The sequence below is a fragment of the Mastigoproctus giganteus genome, chromosome 12 (assembly GCF_048544385.1).
Source record: "Mastigoproctus giganteus isolate SK-2022 chromosome 12, ASM4854438v1, whole genome shotgun sequence".
NCBI classification, from domain to species: Eukaryota; Metazoa; Arthropoda; class Arachnida; order Uropygi; family Thelyphonidae; genus Mastigoproctus; species Mastigoproctus giganteus.
Genome location: NC_143586.1, coordinates 130,194,575 through 130,212,434, shown reverse-complemented (window position 1 = coordinate 130,212,434; position 17,860 = coordinate 130,194,575). Strand labels below are relative to the sequence as shown.

At 39.7% G+C, this 17,860-nt stretch overlaps 1 protein-coding gene across 1 annotated transcript; it reads left to right on the top strand.

The window, feature by feature from the left end:
• Positions 1 to 6,031: 6,031 nt before the first annotated feature.
• On the top strand, positions 6,032 to 17,594 carry LOC150077423 (toll-like receptor Tollo). Its single transcript, XM_090385899.1, has 3 exons — positions 6,032 to 6,173; positions 6,403 to 6,502; positions 17,291 to 17,594. The coding sequence occupies exons 1-3, from the start codon at positions 6,047 to 6,049 to the stop codon at positions 17,592 to 17,594; spliced, it is 531 nt and encodes a 176-aa protein (XP_090242025.1). The 5' UTR covers positions 6,032 to 6,046.
• The last annotated feature ends 266 nt before the right edge of the window (positions 17,595 to 17,860 follow it).

Genomic DNA, 17,860 nt, shown 5'->3' with positions numbered 1-17,860 from the left:
CTCAATCAGGTCACCTCTGAGGTGCCTAGTTGCTAAGCTCTCTAGCCAATATAATCGTAGTCTTTCCTTGTAGGGTCGTCCTTTTGCCGATCTTGCCATTTGAGTTCCCATCTTTGGACCCTTTCAAGAAGTTCAATGTCTTTTTTCAGATGAGAGTTCCGTACTTGAACACAATATTCCAAATGTGGTCATACAGTTCACTTATATAGTGGAACTATTATGGCTCTATTTTTTATGACGTCCGTGAAGAAGAGAAGTTGAGAACCAGCAGTTTCCGAAGAGGTAACGCTAAATAGCTAAGTGGTCAGTGATTTAATAAAACCTTGTTTTTCCCTGTTGTATTTTGTATTGGTGTAGTCATGGATTTCCTGGATAATTCCACATCGAAAGCGAAAAAACTTTGTGTTTAGAATGTCCTCGCAACTGACACAAAAGAACGGACTGTCTGTGAGTACCCTGTTTGGGAAATGTAGGTTTGTTAAGCGATTTTAAGTAAAAGGATCGCCATTAAGGCAGAAGGTTATAGGCCACAGGATGTTCAAGAAACGATATATAATTTATTGTGCTTCCTTCAGTGCTGTTTCAATACGATTAAAGCAGAATTATAAGTGTGGATTAAGGGTGGAAATTGGGTGGCCAGTTTCGAGAACAACGTTGTCTAAAGAGAGAAAGAGAATACCCCAAAGTTTGCTTTCTTTTTAAAAGTTAACAGTGAATAGTAACTGGCTTGTAGACTTTCAATGCTCTTTCCGCTTTTAGATATACAACTAATAATTATTATTATGATATAACTAGTGCAATTTACCGTTCATTTCGTAGCTATAAGAGCAAACAGAAATTGGCACAGAATGCATCCTATTTTTCATATTGTGAAAATCACAACGAGTTGCCCACTCGTCCTACAAATAAATGGCACTTCCACAGAAAAATAAATATATTGCTATACATTCTCAGTGAGTGCCGTTACCTTCAAGGACAAGTGATCACTGACCTTTCATTGACCGAAGAATAATTATGCACTTTCTTACTGTTTGAGCTGATATCGAATTAGAGAAAGTTCCCAAAATATAACAGATGTATTTGTTTAAATCTTGATAACTTCCGAGCTAAAAAAAAGCTTTAAGCTACGGAAGATAGAGCTATAACTATTGTAAAAGTAGCGCAAATGGTTGTAGTTCTAAAATTATAAGGATTCAATACGAGTAGCGACTCATTTCTGGGAGGTAGCACCACATCCCAGTATCATTTGTATATTTCAAATTGGTCTTCTCGGTAGCACAGTGGTATCGTCACCGTCCTCCCTACACCAGGTGGAAAAGGCCCGGGTTCGAATTCTGACAATGACGCGAGGAACTTTAGTGGGCTCTTTTCACTCCGTGGCTGAGTTAGTCGGTCTCAGGCGTAGACAGCAAGGTTCCCTCACCAGAAACTGGGGCTATTCGTCCAGCAAACAGACAAATCGACCATAGCACACACGCAATTAACAGACATAAGACACATAGCACGGCAGATGAATTTAACTATTCCGGTGGCCTAAAAATAATAATAATAGTAGTAGTAGTTATATTTAACATTTGTGACAATCATCCAGGATAATTCAGAAATTTCAAATTTGTGTATTATCCTAGATGATTGTATCTAGCAGTTTTGTTGGATTTTATCTAGTCTTGGTAATGATAAGAATACTTATTTAGTTTTAGTTGGTGGAACAACAAATTTATATTTAATACAACACCAATGAAAAAAAAAATAATGGAGACAGATCGGGAGAAACAACTGACAGGAGTTGAATCCCACATGGCGGTCCAGTCGCCCACGACGAACCTTCGAACTGCCTGAAAAAACTTCTTATGGAATTCGTTATTAATTAGTGTTACTTTCTTCTTTGCTACTTTGGATAATTTCTCCATAGCAAAATTTTAATTCCTGAACTGTATTTATAACCATGTGAAATGTATGCCTTACACCCAAAAATGCATTTACACACCATACCGAAGCACAGAGCCAACAGAATCCTGTGACAAGTCACAGAACCCCTCAATAGAAGAACAATTGCTTATTATCTCAACAACAACGATGTAACATTAGACACTATCCGCACAGCCATTAACTGTGCCACTGTAGCAGTCACCAGAATGAACGGAAGGGAAACCAGAGACCAACATAATAAAAAATGCAAGACAAGGAACCTTCAGCCTAGGAAAGAAGACTACAGAAGAGACAAGAGTCAAGATAGCCCAACTGACTCAGTACTAATGGGTAACCTAAGTAAGAAGCTGATCATAAAGGTGAAGGCCATTCTCAAGAAAGACAATAACTACAGCAAACACGAGATCTATAATCGCTGTTCCAGGGAGAGTGCCCACAGGAAAATAGACACCAGAATACTGATGAAAATCAGAGAGCCATCTACAGGAAAATCCGACAGGAGGAGAAGGAAGGTAACGGATTCCCCAACCAGAAGGTATCCGAGGAGTTCTGGGGAAGGGACTTGTGAAGCAGCGAAGTTAGCCATAATAGCTATGCCTCCTGGATATATCTAGAAAGGAAGAAAACCAGGAAGGTACAAGAGTTTACAGAATGGGTGATTTAGGATCTGTCCTTCAGGAAGTCCCACAACCGGAGAACCCCAGGAATAATAACATCCGCAACTGGCAACTTTTACTACACGAAATTCAGCTACACACACAGGCACAAACATGGAGCAGTTCACCTAGATAATAATGCACCCTGACACAATCCCAGAGTCCCTGACTCATTCAAGTAATCACCTATCCAAAGACACAGACACCACAAATCCGACAAAGTACTGACCAATCACCTGTTTCTCAACAATTTACAAGATCCCGATCAGCTGCATAACTATATCAGATATATATTAGACCATTTGGAGAGCAAGAAAATCATGGTCGATCAGAAGAAGGGACATAAGCACGCGAGCAGAGGATGCAAGGAGAAATTGACGCTGTAGTTATGGAGCAAGCCTACAAGAAGCAGGCGCAGTATGGTCATAGCAGCCCTTGCGCCAATAAATCCCACTCCAACAACATACAAGAAGCACCGCGACCTGTGTACGATCTACATTGACTACCTCAGTACCTTCGACTCTGTGCTCTATTGATGGCTGATAGAGATACTGAAGATCTACAAAATCAACTGGACCCTGACACACTTCCTAGAAGCAGCCATCGCAAAATGGAGGACCACCATCAAGGTCGAGAAAATAACGACAAGATCGGCACCCCGTAGAAGAGAAATATTCCGGGAGCCCTGAGTCCACTGTGGTTCTGTGGACGGATATCAAGCACGGTTATACCCTATATCATCCATGTACTTCACCCTGACATACATAGGTGACATAAAACTCTATGCCGCAAATAAGACCCAATTCCAACAACTACTGAACAAGTGCTGAACTCTCCGGATCACCGGAGAGTTCAGCACTGACATCAGGATGTAATTTGGCCTAGACAAATGCAAGATCTATGGATTGCATCAGGGAGATCCAGTCGGTCTTAACTACCAGCTAAAGACCGGTGAGGAGATTGAAGCCCTGACATTGGAGGGGGGAGAGAGAGAGAGAGAGAGAGAGAGAGAGAGAGAGAGAGAGAGAGATTTACAAATATGTGAGAGTGATGCAGGCTCAAAAGTTAAAACACAAGGAGATCAAACACGCCTGACTGAAGATCATATGTTAAAATCAAAGAAGAATGGCTGGAACATGGTAAGAGTCATAAACACCTATGCAGTCCCACTACTAACATACTCTTTCGGGATTTTGTTTTGTTACTTTTTGGCAATAATGCACCTCCCAAAATTTTTGCATTTTACTCTGATCCAAGCCCGAGGCGGGATTCGAACCCGCGAACTTTGGGTTGACAGGCAGGCACTTTACCAAGCTGGTTAGACCGGTCGGCCTTTCGGGATCATAGACGGACCAACACCAAGTTTCCAACACCAAGCTGGAGATGATTAAGAGCTCGACCAGGTTAATAATGACTAAGTTCCACTAACAACGCCCGTAGTCGGCCCTCGAGAGACAGAATAGCCGGAAAGGAGAAAGAATGTGAGGGGGGTTTGATTGATCTCATTGACCAAGAGATGACGATTGAGATCCTGTGGGTTGCTTCCAAGGAAACACACCAATATGTCAAACCATAAGAAAGATAGACAAACAGCACACACCCCTCAACCTTAATAATGAGATCCTACTCATAGAGATAGCAGAAACAAAGGCAGAAAGAAAGATGGACGAGAAGGCATTCCACAGCAGACAATATAACGAGCTACATCAAAACTATATAGATAACATAGTTTCCAACGCATGGCCGATGGGGAAAGGAGCTTCCACGAGATCGAAGTATTCATGTTCGCCATCCAAGACTATGTAATTAATATCAACAACTAAATTTCATTGTTTTTTCATTTATTAAGTGGCCCCGGCCCCTAGCCAAAAAATTTGGCAAATCTGCTATACATATTATAGACATTGTACAATGTACACATTAACAGCATCTTATATACACGAAAATATTGTACATCCTCAATTAATTCATTTAGCAGTTGAAGACCATTGCACAACTATGCTGTGCAATGATCATCGCCAACTCAGCTGCAGCACAACCAGCTGGCCAAGCAGGGTACAACATAAACTGCTGAAGAGACATTGTCCACGGATGAGCATCACATCCGGAGACTGATCATAGCATTGCTATAACGCATTGCGGGAGCGCAGAGCAATCTCCATAAAGATATTCCGTTTCAAGGAATAGCGATGCACCAGCAATCAGAGTGCTCAACAAAAATTACCCATATTAAACAGCAGAACCAAGCTGGAAGGTGTTATTGCAGGATCAAACCATCGAACTTAAGAAAAAACAAATAAGGCTTTTTGCCAACAGCGTTGGCAGGAGCAGAAGTTGACCCACACGGTTACTACAGGAAATATATCGCCAAGGAATCCGGAGTGACATGTGGACGATTCGACCGAACCCAGAAATAATCCAGCACATCACGGGGTATAGGATGGTTAACCAGACGGAGTAAAGTTACGTGTCGCCAGGATAATATATCAGAAGATAGCGCAAAAATACCAGTTGATTAAAGAAAGTGTACTGTGTTATAAGTGTGAATCCCAGGTCGTATTAGAGAGCCCTACTCACAAAATGCTCCGGGATCGTGTCATAATAACGGACAAGACATAATCCTCATCGACAGGAAGGATATGGCTACCACTAGATCGACATAGCGGTGTCCAACGCCAGCAACTTCCAGAAAACCTACGAGGAAAAGTTCAGAATTTACGCAGCGATCGGGATGGTCATTACTTGTTCCATATGCCACAATTCTTTGACTTCTACTCTTAGGTCTGTGTATTTCCTGAACTTTTTATGAAGGGCTTTTTGGCAGCAGCATGGTGCCAAAGAACCTTCATAAGAACCTAGCAGCAATAGGTTCCCTTTTAACACGCTTATATGGAACACTAGAAAGCTGCGATCCTGAACACCTGTAGGGTTGGCAGAGAGTTCCTCGACCAACAGTAATAACAATAATAATTGTAACCTGCACAATCAATCATCTCATGCACTACCAGAACCCCATCACGGGGCAGAAATAATCCCACAAAGAAGAAAAGTTTTATAATAATAAAATTTTAATAAATTTTAAATTAATAATAATAAATTTTAATAAATAAATAAGAATGATCTTTATTTAATGTACTCTAAGAGTTAGAAGTGAAAGGTACGGAGGTCCGTCTTCGCAGGTAATCAGGGACGACATTTAGAATGTTCTTTTGACTCAAGTTAATTTTGGTATCCAGACTAACTTGTGCTACTTGTGGTGCGTATTTGGCACTTTTAGGTACAGCCAATCGGATCATTTCCGGAAGTGTTAAATGGTTCTCCGAATATTTTTGGGAGAAAAGCATATATGCTGACCCTAAGTGTATATACGTTGTCTAGATTTATGATTTTTATTTTCACGTTTTTTAATTCTTCTTGCTGGGCTTTGCATCGTCATATTCATCTACAAAGAGGCAATTAAAATGTTTCTTTATTCTGCTGGTTTCTCTTTCATCAAGAGCAAAGAAGACGAAGAGGGGAAAGAATTTGATGCCTTTGTATCATACAGCGATAAAGACTACGAATTCATAATAAGCAAACTGGTTCCCAGTGAGTAATGTTCCCTGTTCTTACCTGTATTTTAAGATTAAAGAACTAATTGTACCTGAAATACGAAATTCAAGACACGTTTATAATTTTTAGTTTTACTATTAAGTTTTAAGACAATTTTTTTCTTGAATAGTTACAAACAAATAAATTCTTCAACTGATTTCAAATTTATTTAAATCTCATTTATTTTATTTTTTCTTAATCTAATTTTTACTGTTTTAATTTCCAGAACTGGAGGACAGAAATCTCCCCTGCAAACTTTGCCTGCATTTTCGAGACTTTCGTCCTGGAGATTTTATTCTTGAAAATGTTGTAGAGGCAGTGTCAGAGTACGTTGTATTATTAACTTTTCTACCGAGTCCGAGTATCAGTAGAAAAGTTAATAATAAATAGTTAAATAGCATAAGAATGACGTAATTGTTTTCCAGCTGTACAGCAATTTTCTTTCTGGTTTGAGCCTATATTTGTTGCATCATTTCTTATGGGAGGTCTGGGTTGAAGCTACTGAACAAGATCTTAAAGGATCTCTTCGATTGGTGCTGTAGTTGGCCATCTCACCCGGCCAGAATAGACCCCAACTATAAATTAGTGAGAGGATTTTCAGTCCCATATATGCAAATTGTCCCATGAACACACATTTTGTATAAACAAAATACGCTCAACATTTTTCGTATTAAGGGAAAATTCCCCAATGTTGTTATTTTCCTTAAGGGTCGGCAGGAATTCATTGCTTCAGTAATTCATTCCTTTTGTAATAGTCGTTTTTATGTGGCGATTTCAGTTCTCCTTTTGTATTGAATTCTCTTCAATGGAAGCCAATAAATACACAATTATTTTTTCTAATTTTTGAAATAGTCTTGGGGGGTGGACATGCAGTTGACATATTGTTCTAAGTGGAAGCCGAGTATAGCGCTTCTTTGAATTTCGTTATTTCGAATAATCGAGAGGTAATATGACAGAGGATACGAAAGTGAGTGCACCTTCCAAATTTCATGGCAAATGGAGGACCTCTCCTCCCTGCCCATTTGCCTTAAAGAAACAAAGCTATTTTGTACTGCCGATGTTTCTTTTACCCATGATAGCCGAAGGGAATGTCATAATGTTATGAATAATAAGCTTCAAAAAATCCCCAGTAACCTTTCCTTATAACATCTCAGTTAAGGTGATAGACGGAATGAGGTTCACCATGATTTAGATTTTCTCTCTATTAGGACTCAGACCATTTCAGCTGTCTCTAAAGGAGATTCATACTCAGAGTAGAGCTTACTCGTTTCCATGACTCATAACTTTCTCACAACATGATAACACAACTGAATATGTAAATTATACTACTTCTTTTGCTGTATGGGACGAAATAGTTTCTACCCTAGTATTTATTTCTATAAATACATAAGACCAAATTAGCAATTTGAAAATATGTTACAAATACCAGTTCGGTTGAACAGGTTTCCAAAATCAGCTGTTAACTTCGTTTTAGTAATCAGCTTTTAAATTCATATTGGTTTCTTCTCCAATGGAGTCTCTCTCTTTCACAGCCATTCACCGTCGTGGGTGAATGGATGTGAAGGACAGGTCTTTTCTACCCCACACCAGTTTGAAAAGATCCGAGTTCGAATCCCGTCAATGTCTGGAGGAATTTTAATGATCTTTTTCACAATTTGGTTGAGTTAGTTGGATTCACGCGAGGGTAGCATGGTTATTTCTCCCGCAAACTCGGGTTTTTCGTCCAGAAAAGAGAAAATTGACCTTAGAGCAGATTCAATTTACAGGCAATATACACGGAGAAACATGGCCTTAGTTGACGATGCTCCTAAATCCCAACAACAACAGAGCTATTCTCAGCTTCGTATCATTTGGCATTATAAGAATGGCAATGGGAAAATCCTACTGGATTTCTATACTTTTCCATGGTTTGATTACTGTTGTAAATCTTTTGATCCCAGTGTTTGCTCAGATTGCATTGCATTAGCATTAGTAAAAGCACGATCTCAGATACTTCAATTTCGAAATTGATGGTAGCTTTTCCTTCTGCAGTTTTATAGAACTCATCTTCTCCATTCAATACCATATGTTCTGTCTTTGTTCTACTTATCCTCGTGCCTCTCCGGTCCAACGCTTTCCTCCATTCCTCCAATTTCTTCTCTACCTTTCCTTGGGATGGTTCGCACAGTACGATATCATCCGTGAACAGCATACTCCATGGTGCTCTACTCTTCACTTCTCTCACCAACACATCCATTACCAGATCAAACAGATATGGGCTAAGAGCTGATCCCTGGTGCAAGAAAGCAAGCTTATACCGTATCAGCCGAAAAAAAAAAATATATATATATATCTTCTCATTTCACCCATCCACTCGCACCAAATATTTGTCTGGTTCTGCCTTGAATCTATTTAAGATAACAACTTCTACAACAACAGATGGAAGTCTGTTCCAGCAATCAAAAACACGCTGGCTGAAGACAAACTTCCGCACATCCTACAACTATCTTTCCTCAATTTGAATTTATGCCCTCTCAGGTGATTATTCTGAGCAAGAGGAAGAATTCAATCAGCATTTTCCATGCTCAAACCATTCAAGGCTTTATACACCTCAATCGTTATATATGGAACCTAGATAGCGTTAGTATAGTATACGTTATATTTTCAGCGATCGGTAAAATCTATTAAACTTGTTCAACTTCGTTGGCATTTAAATTGCACTTTTAACTAAATACATATACCGACTTAGATTACAAACGTAATCTAATAAATACGTATAATTAATTAATACAAACTGATACGGAAGTTATATAAAGGGAACTCGGAGATAATTAATACTTGACTGATTGATTAATACTTGACGCTAAAAATATATATCCCGTTATAGCTGTGTTGGGAGATAAGTTAGGGTTATAAACTGAAATTGAAATTTTATTTAAATTAAAAGTAATCATGACTCAGACCAGAGCAGCAAAACAAAAGGCTCAAGCTAATGGAAGTGCTGTGGCTCAGAGGAGAACTGAGGGGGGCAGTTGCCTTCTGAGTCACAGCCTTCTAAAATGCACAGCTTGCATGATGTTTGTGGAGCCTTCAGGTACGGGACATGATATTGCCATGGGGGGTGTCTTTGTGTGTGCACGATGCAAGGAGTGTATCGAAATCAGGCAACAACTCAGCGTTCTTATGGGCCTATATGAGAGCTTGAAGGACAGGGTGGATGCCCTCGAAGGAACTAAATTGAGGGGCCCATCAAGCTCTCAGCTGCCCACATCAACGCCAGAGCTTGCACTTGGTCATCGTGAAACACAGCGGCAACCCCCAAGGCAGAATGCGCTGGTCCCAAAGGAACTAGTAGTTGTTGGTGACTCTATTGTCAGGGAAACGGGGAACATGCTTTGTAAAAAGGATAGGTGGAACAGGACCAGGGTATGTCTGCCAGGGGCAAAGGTTGATGACGTTGTAGAGCAGATATCATCTTTTAAGGGCACAAAAGGTGATATAGTTGTACACGTGGGCACTAACGATATTAAGAGTAGGAGACCGGCAGAATTGCTTAACAAGTACAGGTCACTGTTGAAAAAAAGCCGTGAAATAGGGTTGAATTTGAAAGTGTCTGCAATTCTGCCCAGACACGATAGGAGGGAGTATATGATGAGAGCCCTGTCAATCAATTCGGCCCTGGAAAGATTGTGCAAGGCTCAAGGGGTAGAATTTTTTTCAGCCTGGACTGTATTAGTTAACAGGAGGGATTGCTTCTACAGGGATGGGATACACTTAAATAGAAAGGGTGCAAGAATATTTGCTGATGCTATCAAGGCAGTGTTAGGTGGGTCCGAAAACTGCTAGCTTGGGGGGATACAAAGACAAATAGATTAACAGTAGCCACTGGCAGAGGTGAAAGAGATTCTTGCACTGCTTCTATTGGAATGAGCAGAAGCCTGAAAAAACAAGATTCAGGATATTTCAGAGACTGCTGGGAGTCATTGCGGTACAAGTAAACACATGGGTTGTGTTAGGGTAGCTAAGAATAGAAATAGGTGCATGTATACTTGCTTTTACACCAATGCTAGGAGTTTAGTAAATAAATTTGATGAATTTGAGGTATTGCTCAAAACATCAAAGGCAGATATTGTTGGGATATCAGAGACTTGGTGTCACACAGATATAAGGAATGCAGAACTGGAATTTGGGGAGTACAACGTCTACAGAAAAGATAGACTGGATAGGAAGGGAGGAGGGGTTACGCTATTAGTTAAGAAATACATAAAATCCAAGGAAGTGAAGCCAGTGGACATCGCTGGACAGTGCAGTGTCGAGTCAGTTTGGTGTGACATAAGCATTGGGAGATCAAAATTGAGAGTAGGAGTGTGCTATAGGCCTAATGACTCTGATGAGTATAATAAGAAACTGTACAGGGAAATAGAGCGGGCCAGTAAATCAGAGAGTCTTATAATGGGAGATTTTAATTTCCCAGATATTGACTGGAATTTGTGGGCTGGTCACAAATTCCAGTCAATGTGGATTTATTGGATGATTGTTTTCTACATCAGCATGTTCGGGAGGCAACTAGAGGGAGGAATACTCTTGATTTGATTATCAGCAGTGATTCTTCATGCATTAAGAATCTGCAGATAAATGAACCACTAGGTGGCAGTGATCACAGTGTGCTGAAGTGGGATTTACTGAAAGAGGTAACTACCATTAGGGGTAAAGGGAAGGGTTATTGCTTTCGTAAAGGCGACTACGATGGACTGAGACAGTATTTAAATTCTATACAATGGGAACAACGGATGATGTTACCAACAGTAAATGCAAAATGGGAAGCATTCAAAGAACTTATCTTGGAAGCTACTAGGGTTTACATACCAACTAAGAAATATTGTTCAAGGTTTAGGCCTAAATGGGTGTCAGATGAACTGATGAGGCATATGGCAGAGAAGAAACATGCATGGGATACATACAAATTAACACATGACACAGAAGCCTATGATAGATACAAGTTGATCTGTAACCAAGTTACAAAGGAGGTTAGGCAGGCGAAGGCAGATTACGAGAAATCGTTGGCAAGGGATGCAAAGAAAAACAGCAAAGAGTTCTTTACTTATGTAAACTCTAGAAGGAAGGGGATGAATCAGATCGGTCCACTTGATATCGATGGGTCAACTGTTGATGATCCTGCTCAGGTAGCTAACAAACTAAATGAATATTTTGCATCGACATTCACACATGAGGAGTTATTTAGCGAGGGGAATGCCAGAGGTGTATTCAACTCTAGCAGTAAGCTAGAGAATCTTGTAATAACTGAGAGTAAAGTGGAGGAGAAATTGTTGAAGATAAACACAAGAAAGTACCCGGGGTGGATGGGATCTATCCAGTTATATTAAAGGAGGCAGCAAAGGAAGTAAGCAAACCCTTAGCCATAATTATGAGAGCTTCCTTGGACTCAGGGGAGGTACCCATAGACTGGAGATGTGCAAATGTGATCCCAATTCACAAAGGAGGATCAAAAGCTGACACAAGCAATTATAGACCTGTGAGTTTAACATCTGTTCCAGGAAAATTAATGGAGGCACTAGTTAAAGAAGCACTGCAGGATCATTTAGACAAGACTTCAGTTATAGCTCGGACACAGCATGGTTTTGTTAAGGGGAAGTCTTGCCTGACCAATTTGATTGGATACTATGATGCAGTCACAAAGGAACTGGATGCAGGGAATAACTTTGATATTATATACTTGGATCTTAGAAAGGCTTTTGATACTGTTGCACATGGAAGACTGCTGCACAAATTGGAGCAGTGTAACATTGGAGGCAAATTGCTGCTGTGGGTAAAGGGGTGGCTGAGGGGGAGAAGACAGAGAGTGGTAATCAATGGACACTGCTCGTCGTGGACTAATGTTATTAGTGGAGTCCCTCAGGGCTCAGTGTTGGGTCCATTATTGTTTTCTGTATTCATAAATGATATTGATGATGGTATATCAAGCTTAATGTTGAAGTTTGCAGACGATACAAAGGTAGGCAGGGTTGTCAAGGACGCTACTGACACTATGCTGCTGCAACAGGATCTGGAAAGGTTGAGCAGATGGGCTGAGAGGTGGCAAATGAAGTTTAACATTGACAAATATAAAGTACTACACATGGGAAACAGCAACCCCAGAGCAACGTATCAACTCTGTGGTATTACACTGACAGTGGTAGAGAATGAAAGGGACCTGGGGGTAGTTGTGCAGGCAGATATGAAGTTCTCTGAGCAGTGCAGACGGGCTGCAAGAGTATCTCATGGTGTATTGTCAATGATATATAGGAATTTTTCTAGCAGGGATAAGGAGGTGATTATTCCCTTGTATAAGGCAATGGTCAGGCCACACCTAGAGTACTGTATACAGACCTGGAGGCCTCATTTCAAGAAGGATGTAGAGCTGCTGGAACCAGTACAGAGAAGGGCAACAAGATTAGTGAATGGAACAAAGGGGTGCTCTTACGAAGAAAGGCTTAAGATTTGCAAATTACAGTGTCTGGAGACTAGGCACCAGCGAGGTGATCTGATAGAGGTGTATAAAGCATTGAATGGTTTAAGCATGCTCAATGCTGATGGGATTCTTCCTCTAGCTCAGAAAAATCACCTGAGAGGGCATAAATTCAAATTGAGGAAAGACAGATGTAGGATAGACGTGCGGAAATTTGCCTTTAGCCAGCGAGTGGTTGGTTGGTGGAACAGACGTCCATCCCTTGTCGTGGAAGTTGATAGCCTAAATAAGTTTAAGGCTCAGCTGGACAGGTATTTTGAACGAACAGAGGGGTGAAGTGGGAGTGTTTTTTTTTTTTTTTTTTGGCTGATGCTGCATAAGCTTTCTTTCTTGCATCAAATGCCTCTGCTAATTCTAATCAGATCACCTCGCAGGTACCTAGTCTCCAGACACTGTAATCTGCAAAACTTAAGCGTTTCTTCGTAAGAGCAACCCTTCGTTCCATTCAATAATCTTGTTGCCCTTCCCTTTACTCGTTCCAACAGCTCTACATCCTTCTTAAAATGAGGCCTCCAGACCTGTATACAGTACTCAAGGTGTAGCCTGACCATTGCCTTATACAAGGGGATAATCACCTCCTTATCCCTGCTAAAAAAATTCCTATTCGTATATATCATTCCTATTCCTACTCTTGCATACCGTCAAAAAATTCCTGTTCCTACTCTTGCATACCGTCTGCAGTGCTCAGAAAACTTCATATCTGCTTGCACAATTACCACCAGGTTCTTTTCATTCTCTACCACTGTCAGTGTATTACCACACAGTTGATACGTTACTCTGGGGTTACTGCTTCCCATATGCAGTACTTTACATTTGTCATTGTTAAACTTCAGTTGCCATCTCTGAGCCCATCTGCTCAACTTTTACAGATCCTGTTGCAGCAGCGTACTGTTATTAGTGTTATTAACAACTTGCCATCCTTCGTATCGTCTGAAATCTTGGACTTTATGCCTGATATACCATCATCAATATCACTAATAAATACAGAAAACAACAATGGACCCAACACTAAACCCTGAGGGACTCCACTAATAACATTAGTTCACGAAGAGCAGTGTCCATTCATTACCACTCTGTCTTCTCGCACTCAACCATCCCTTTATTCACAGCAGTAATTTCCTTCGAATGCCACACTACTCCAATTTGTGCAGCAGTATTCCATGTGAAATAGTATCAAAAGCTTTTCTAAAATCCAAATATATGATATCAAAATTATTCTTTGCATCCATTTCCTTTGTAACCACATCATAGTATCCAATCAAGGCCAGACAAGACTTCCCCTTAACAAAACCACGCTGTGTCCGAGATATAAATGAAGTCTTGTCTAGATGATCCTATTGTGTCAGTGAATTTATCTTTGTTGGGATGAAATCCTTTATTTCTGTATTCAACTGTTAATATCTCGTTACTCATCTAAACCCTGGTTTTCCAAATAAGGGCTAAGGCTGTTCAAGATAAAGTTATTCAAGTGAAGGGACTTCGAAAGCCGTCCTCCTGTCTTCCAGGACCAAGAAAGGGTTCAACAGTGACGCGAAATGCGCTTTCATGAAGAAACAGAAAGTACACCAGAAATGGCAAAGAGCACGAGATCTAGCTCAGTATCACCTCAATGAAAAAACACCGGGTACGTTTCCTATGTATATGGCCAAAAGCACAGAAAGACTGGATCTCCTATAGAATGAAACTTGCGAAAAGAATCTAGTCCAACAAAAACCAACAGTTCCTCATGATGACCGACGTTTCCCTCGAGTGGACGAAGTCGCTCGAAACCAATTCCTTGCCTGCCCAATTCCCCTTAATACAGGTTTATTCAGCCACCATCAAACCAAACCTCACTGGATAAAATAATCATTTCAAAGGAACGCCTTACTGAAGTCATCAGCAGTCTTCCCAACAAATCCACCACTGGCCCTGATGGATTCCCAAATTTTATGATTAAATCAGTAGTGCATATGTCATCACCCTTCTTCTAGAAGCATGCAATTTCATCCTCGTAATGGAAGCTTACCTTCCCTTTTGGAACATATATTATTTGTTCTAATGCCCCCAGTCTCTCCAATCTACCATCGGGATCTCCAACCAACAGTTATACAACATCTTGGAAATCACTTCCATGCTCTCCATAAACAAATAAAAAACCGCTCAACGTACTATCACCAAAAAGAGAAATATTAATGATGTGAACATCATAATTGGGAAATCTGCAGTTAAAAAAGTCACCCAGCATATGGATTTGGACTTCATCTGGGACCTTACGAAATAATCTCACTTAGAGCTTCACGATGGCATACATATCTGCAAGGGAGGAAGATCTGTAGGTTTCGTTCTTGCATAACTTTCGAAAGTTTATGGATAGTCTATTAAATATTTCAATGGAATTAAATGGAAACATTATCCAGAGAGGTCATCCTACCCAGCTTAGATCTGTATGAGAGTGAGTTGGGTTGACTTCTATTACCGCTGACCGGGCTAGCCGGGTGGGTAAAGTGCCTGCCTCGCAACCCAAAGGTCGCGGGTTCGATTCCCGCCTCGGGCTTGGATCAAAGTACTGCAAAAACCTTGGGAGGTGCATTATGGCCACAGAAGCCTATGCGCCAATAACTACCAAAAAAGAAAGAAAGAAAGAAGAAACTTCTATTACCATCTGTTGGTCTGACAAAGATATCCTAGATAACAAGTGAGTTTTTAATTTTCCGCATAGAAGCGGAGCGAAAGTTCCTAGAGGTTATGAGATACATGGTAGCATATTTACATTAGAGAGCAGGACAGAGTTTGAGATTGCAGGTAGTAGGTGTGCAATCTTATTCAGCTATTTTAAAATCCAATATTCCAGGGATACGAACCTGGTCTGGTAAGAGAGGGGCGCAGAGAACCATATAGTTGAGGCATATAAAGGAATTGGGATTATGCAACGAACACTGTTGATGGTAAGATACGGATTATGAAAGTTGGAGGTCTCATGTTTCACCGCCCATATAGTTGAAGTTTTTTTTTTCGAGTGGCATTAAAATGAACAAACCATAACAGGATTTGCAACCATATTTATGATAGAATTATCAAAGATATTGCAGCAGCTATAAGGAAAGGTTCAGTAGAATCTATTCTTGGCAGACTTCTCTCTCTCTCTCTCTCTCTCTCTCTCTAGATGACGCTGAGATATAGATTTGCAAGAAATTATGTATTCTTTCTGCCAGTTTTTGCTGTTCGGCTGACAAGGATACTGATCCGTTGAATTTAGAGAGTTTAATGGTAATATCGAAAATCACGAAAATTTCCAGGATTTAATTCGTTCGAAAATTTCTTCATAGACATATTTATGAATTTCAGCCGGATATTTTGCATATGGTTTTTAATAAATATAAGAAATCTTTTTTGGATTTTTGTGCTCCTAAAGATATTAATGAAATGGGGAAAGTCCTCCTCTGATATTAAGCCATGTCGGCCTATTTCACGTCTAGCAAAAACGGGAAACATTTTTAAAGGACTGATTGCTCTCAGATTAATTAATCTATTTGAAACCCCAATTATGGTTTCTACAGGGAAAAGTCGTTTGAAGAGATGAAATAGAAGATCATTACAGACCTTTCTTTCACATTCATAATGGAAGGACAAAATATGACCTTGCCATTTTTGTCGATGTTGAGGGGATGGATTGATTCACTTTGGTGGAAAAGCACACTTGACCGGCTTTGTCCCTTCGAATATTCATAACAACTGTAGTTGACTGTAAGAAATTCCAAACTCTGGTTTTTAACCCAGCGAACAGTAAATCAACCGCAGAACTCACGCAATTTAAGGACATGTTTTATACAACGCAATATGGCAAGTTGAAATTTGCCAATGAATAAAAATAAAATTCTGCTGGATTCCAGAGTACCCTGAATTCCTAGAAATGAAAATGCAAAAAAAGCTGCGAAACACCGCCTTAGCCAATAGTATACACAGGTCCTGTATTCAGATTATAATCCTTTCATCCATCAGCTGTCAGTAAACACAAACAGTTTACTGTTTGCATTTACAAATGGGAAACTGTTACAATTTAAATGAGCCGACTGCGGAATTCCTTTTTTCAAAAGAACTGACAAGAAGTTGTTCTTGCTAGAACACGAATTAGCGACATCTTTCTGGCCCATTTCTTTCTTCTTGCGGGAGAGGAAGGATCCTCAACAGTGTGTACACTGCCACATCATATTAATTATAAAACACATCTTCAAGTATAGACCGCTCTCATTACCAGGCTGACAGGACTGCAGTCCTTAAACCGCTGTCGACTTTATCCGAACCATTAGTACTACACCAGCTCATAGGAAACAGCGCCACCTTGGCAGAATAGCTAAAACAAATTTACTTATATAATCACTTTTAATTAACTCCTATATCAGTCTCCAGTAGATTATGAACAGACGCAATATGGTCGCTGAGCCCTTGTGCCATTAAACTTTAATAACAACAACAATATAATGTATTTTAAGCTAAGTTAGAAACAAAACAGTTTCAATTTAAATCGCAAATTAGATTCAAGTTTTTTAGTTTATCTTTTATATATTTTTTAAATTAATGTTGAATTATTTGCAATATCATTATCGTTTTTTAATTATCTTCGATGCAGGAATTTTCTAGAAAGTTCTTGGTGCCGTATGGAGTTTGAAACAGCATATCTACACAATCTGAAAGTGAACTACCCTTACTTAATTGTAGTGAGATATGGGGATATCAACATGGACAACCTCGATCCGGAAATGAAGTCATACTTAGAAACAACTACTTTTCTGTTGTGGGGAGAAAAGTATTTTTGGGAGAAACTGGTGTACGCTTTGCCTAAAAAAATAGTGGAAAAAAGAAAGACTTGTTTTTCTTGTTTCAGTAGTAACGATGATGATGAAAATAATGGATCGGTGATTCATTTGCAGTAGTGAGAGAATACTCTTTGTTTGCACATTCTGTAAATACATGCTCTGTATAAAGTTGTTTTTTAATTTACACATAAGATAATATTTCGAAAATAAATCGTATTAAATATTGCTCTTGTATTTCATTCGAAACAGACTTTTCGTTAGTAAAAAAACTTTATGCATACAGTTTGCATTTGACACCTAATTGCTTTCAAATATTTAAGGTTTCCACTCTCTCTGGCGGCCAATCACAAACGTTGTAAAGTGCAACTACTGACGTGTTCCTT

Coding starts and splice junctions, on each gene's coding strand:
- LOC150077423 (XM_090385899.1), top strand. CDS start 6,047: ATGTTTCTTTATTCTGCTGGTTTCTCTTTCATCAAGAGCAAAGAAGAC. Junction 6,174..6,402: donor AATAAGCAAACTGGTTCCCA/GTGAGTAATGTT, acceptor TTTAATTTCCAG/AACTGGAGGACAGAAATCTC. Junction 6,503..17,290: donor GTTGTAGAGGCAGTGTCAGA/GTACGTTGTATT, acceptor TCTTCGATGCAG/GAATTTTCTAGAAAGTTCTT.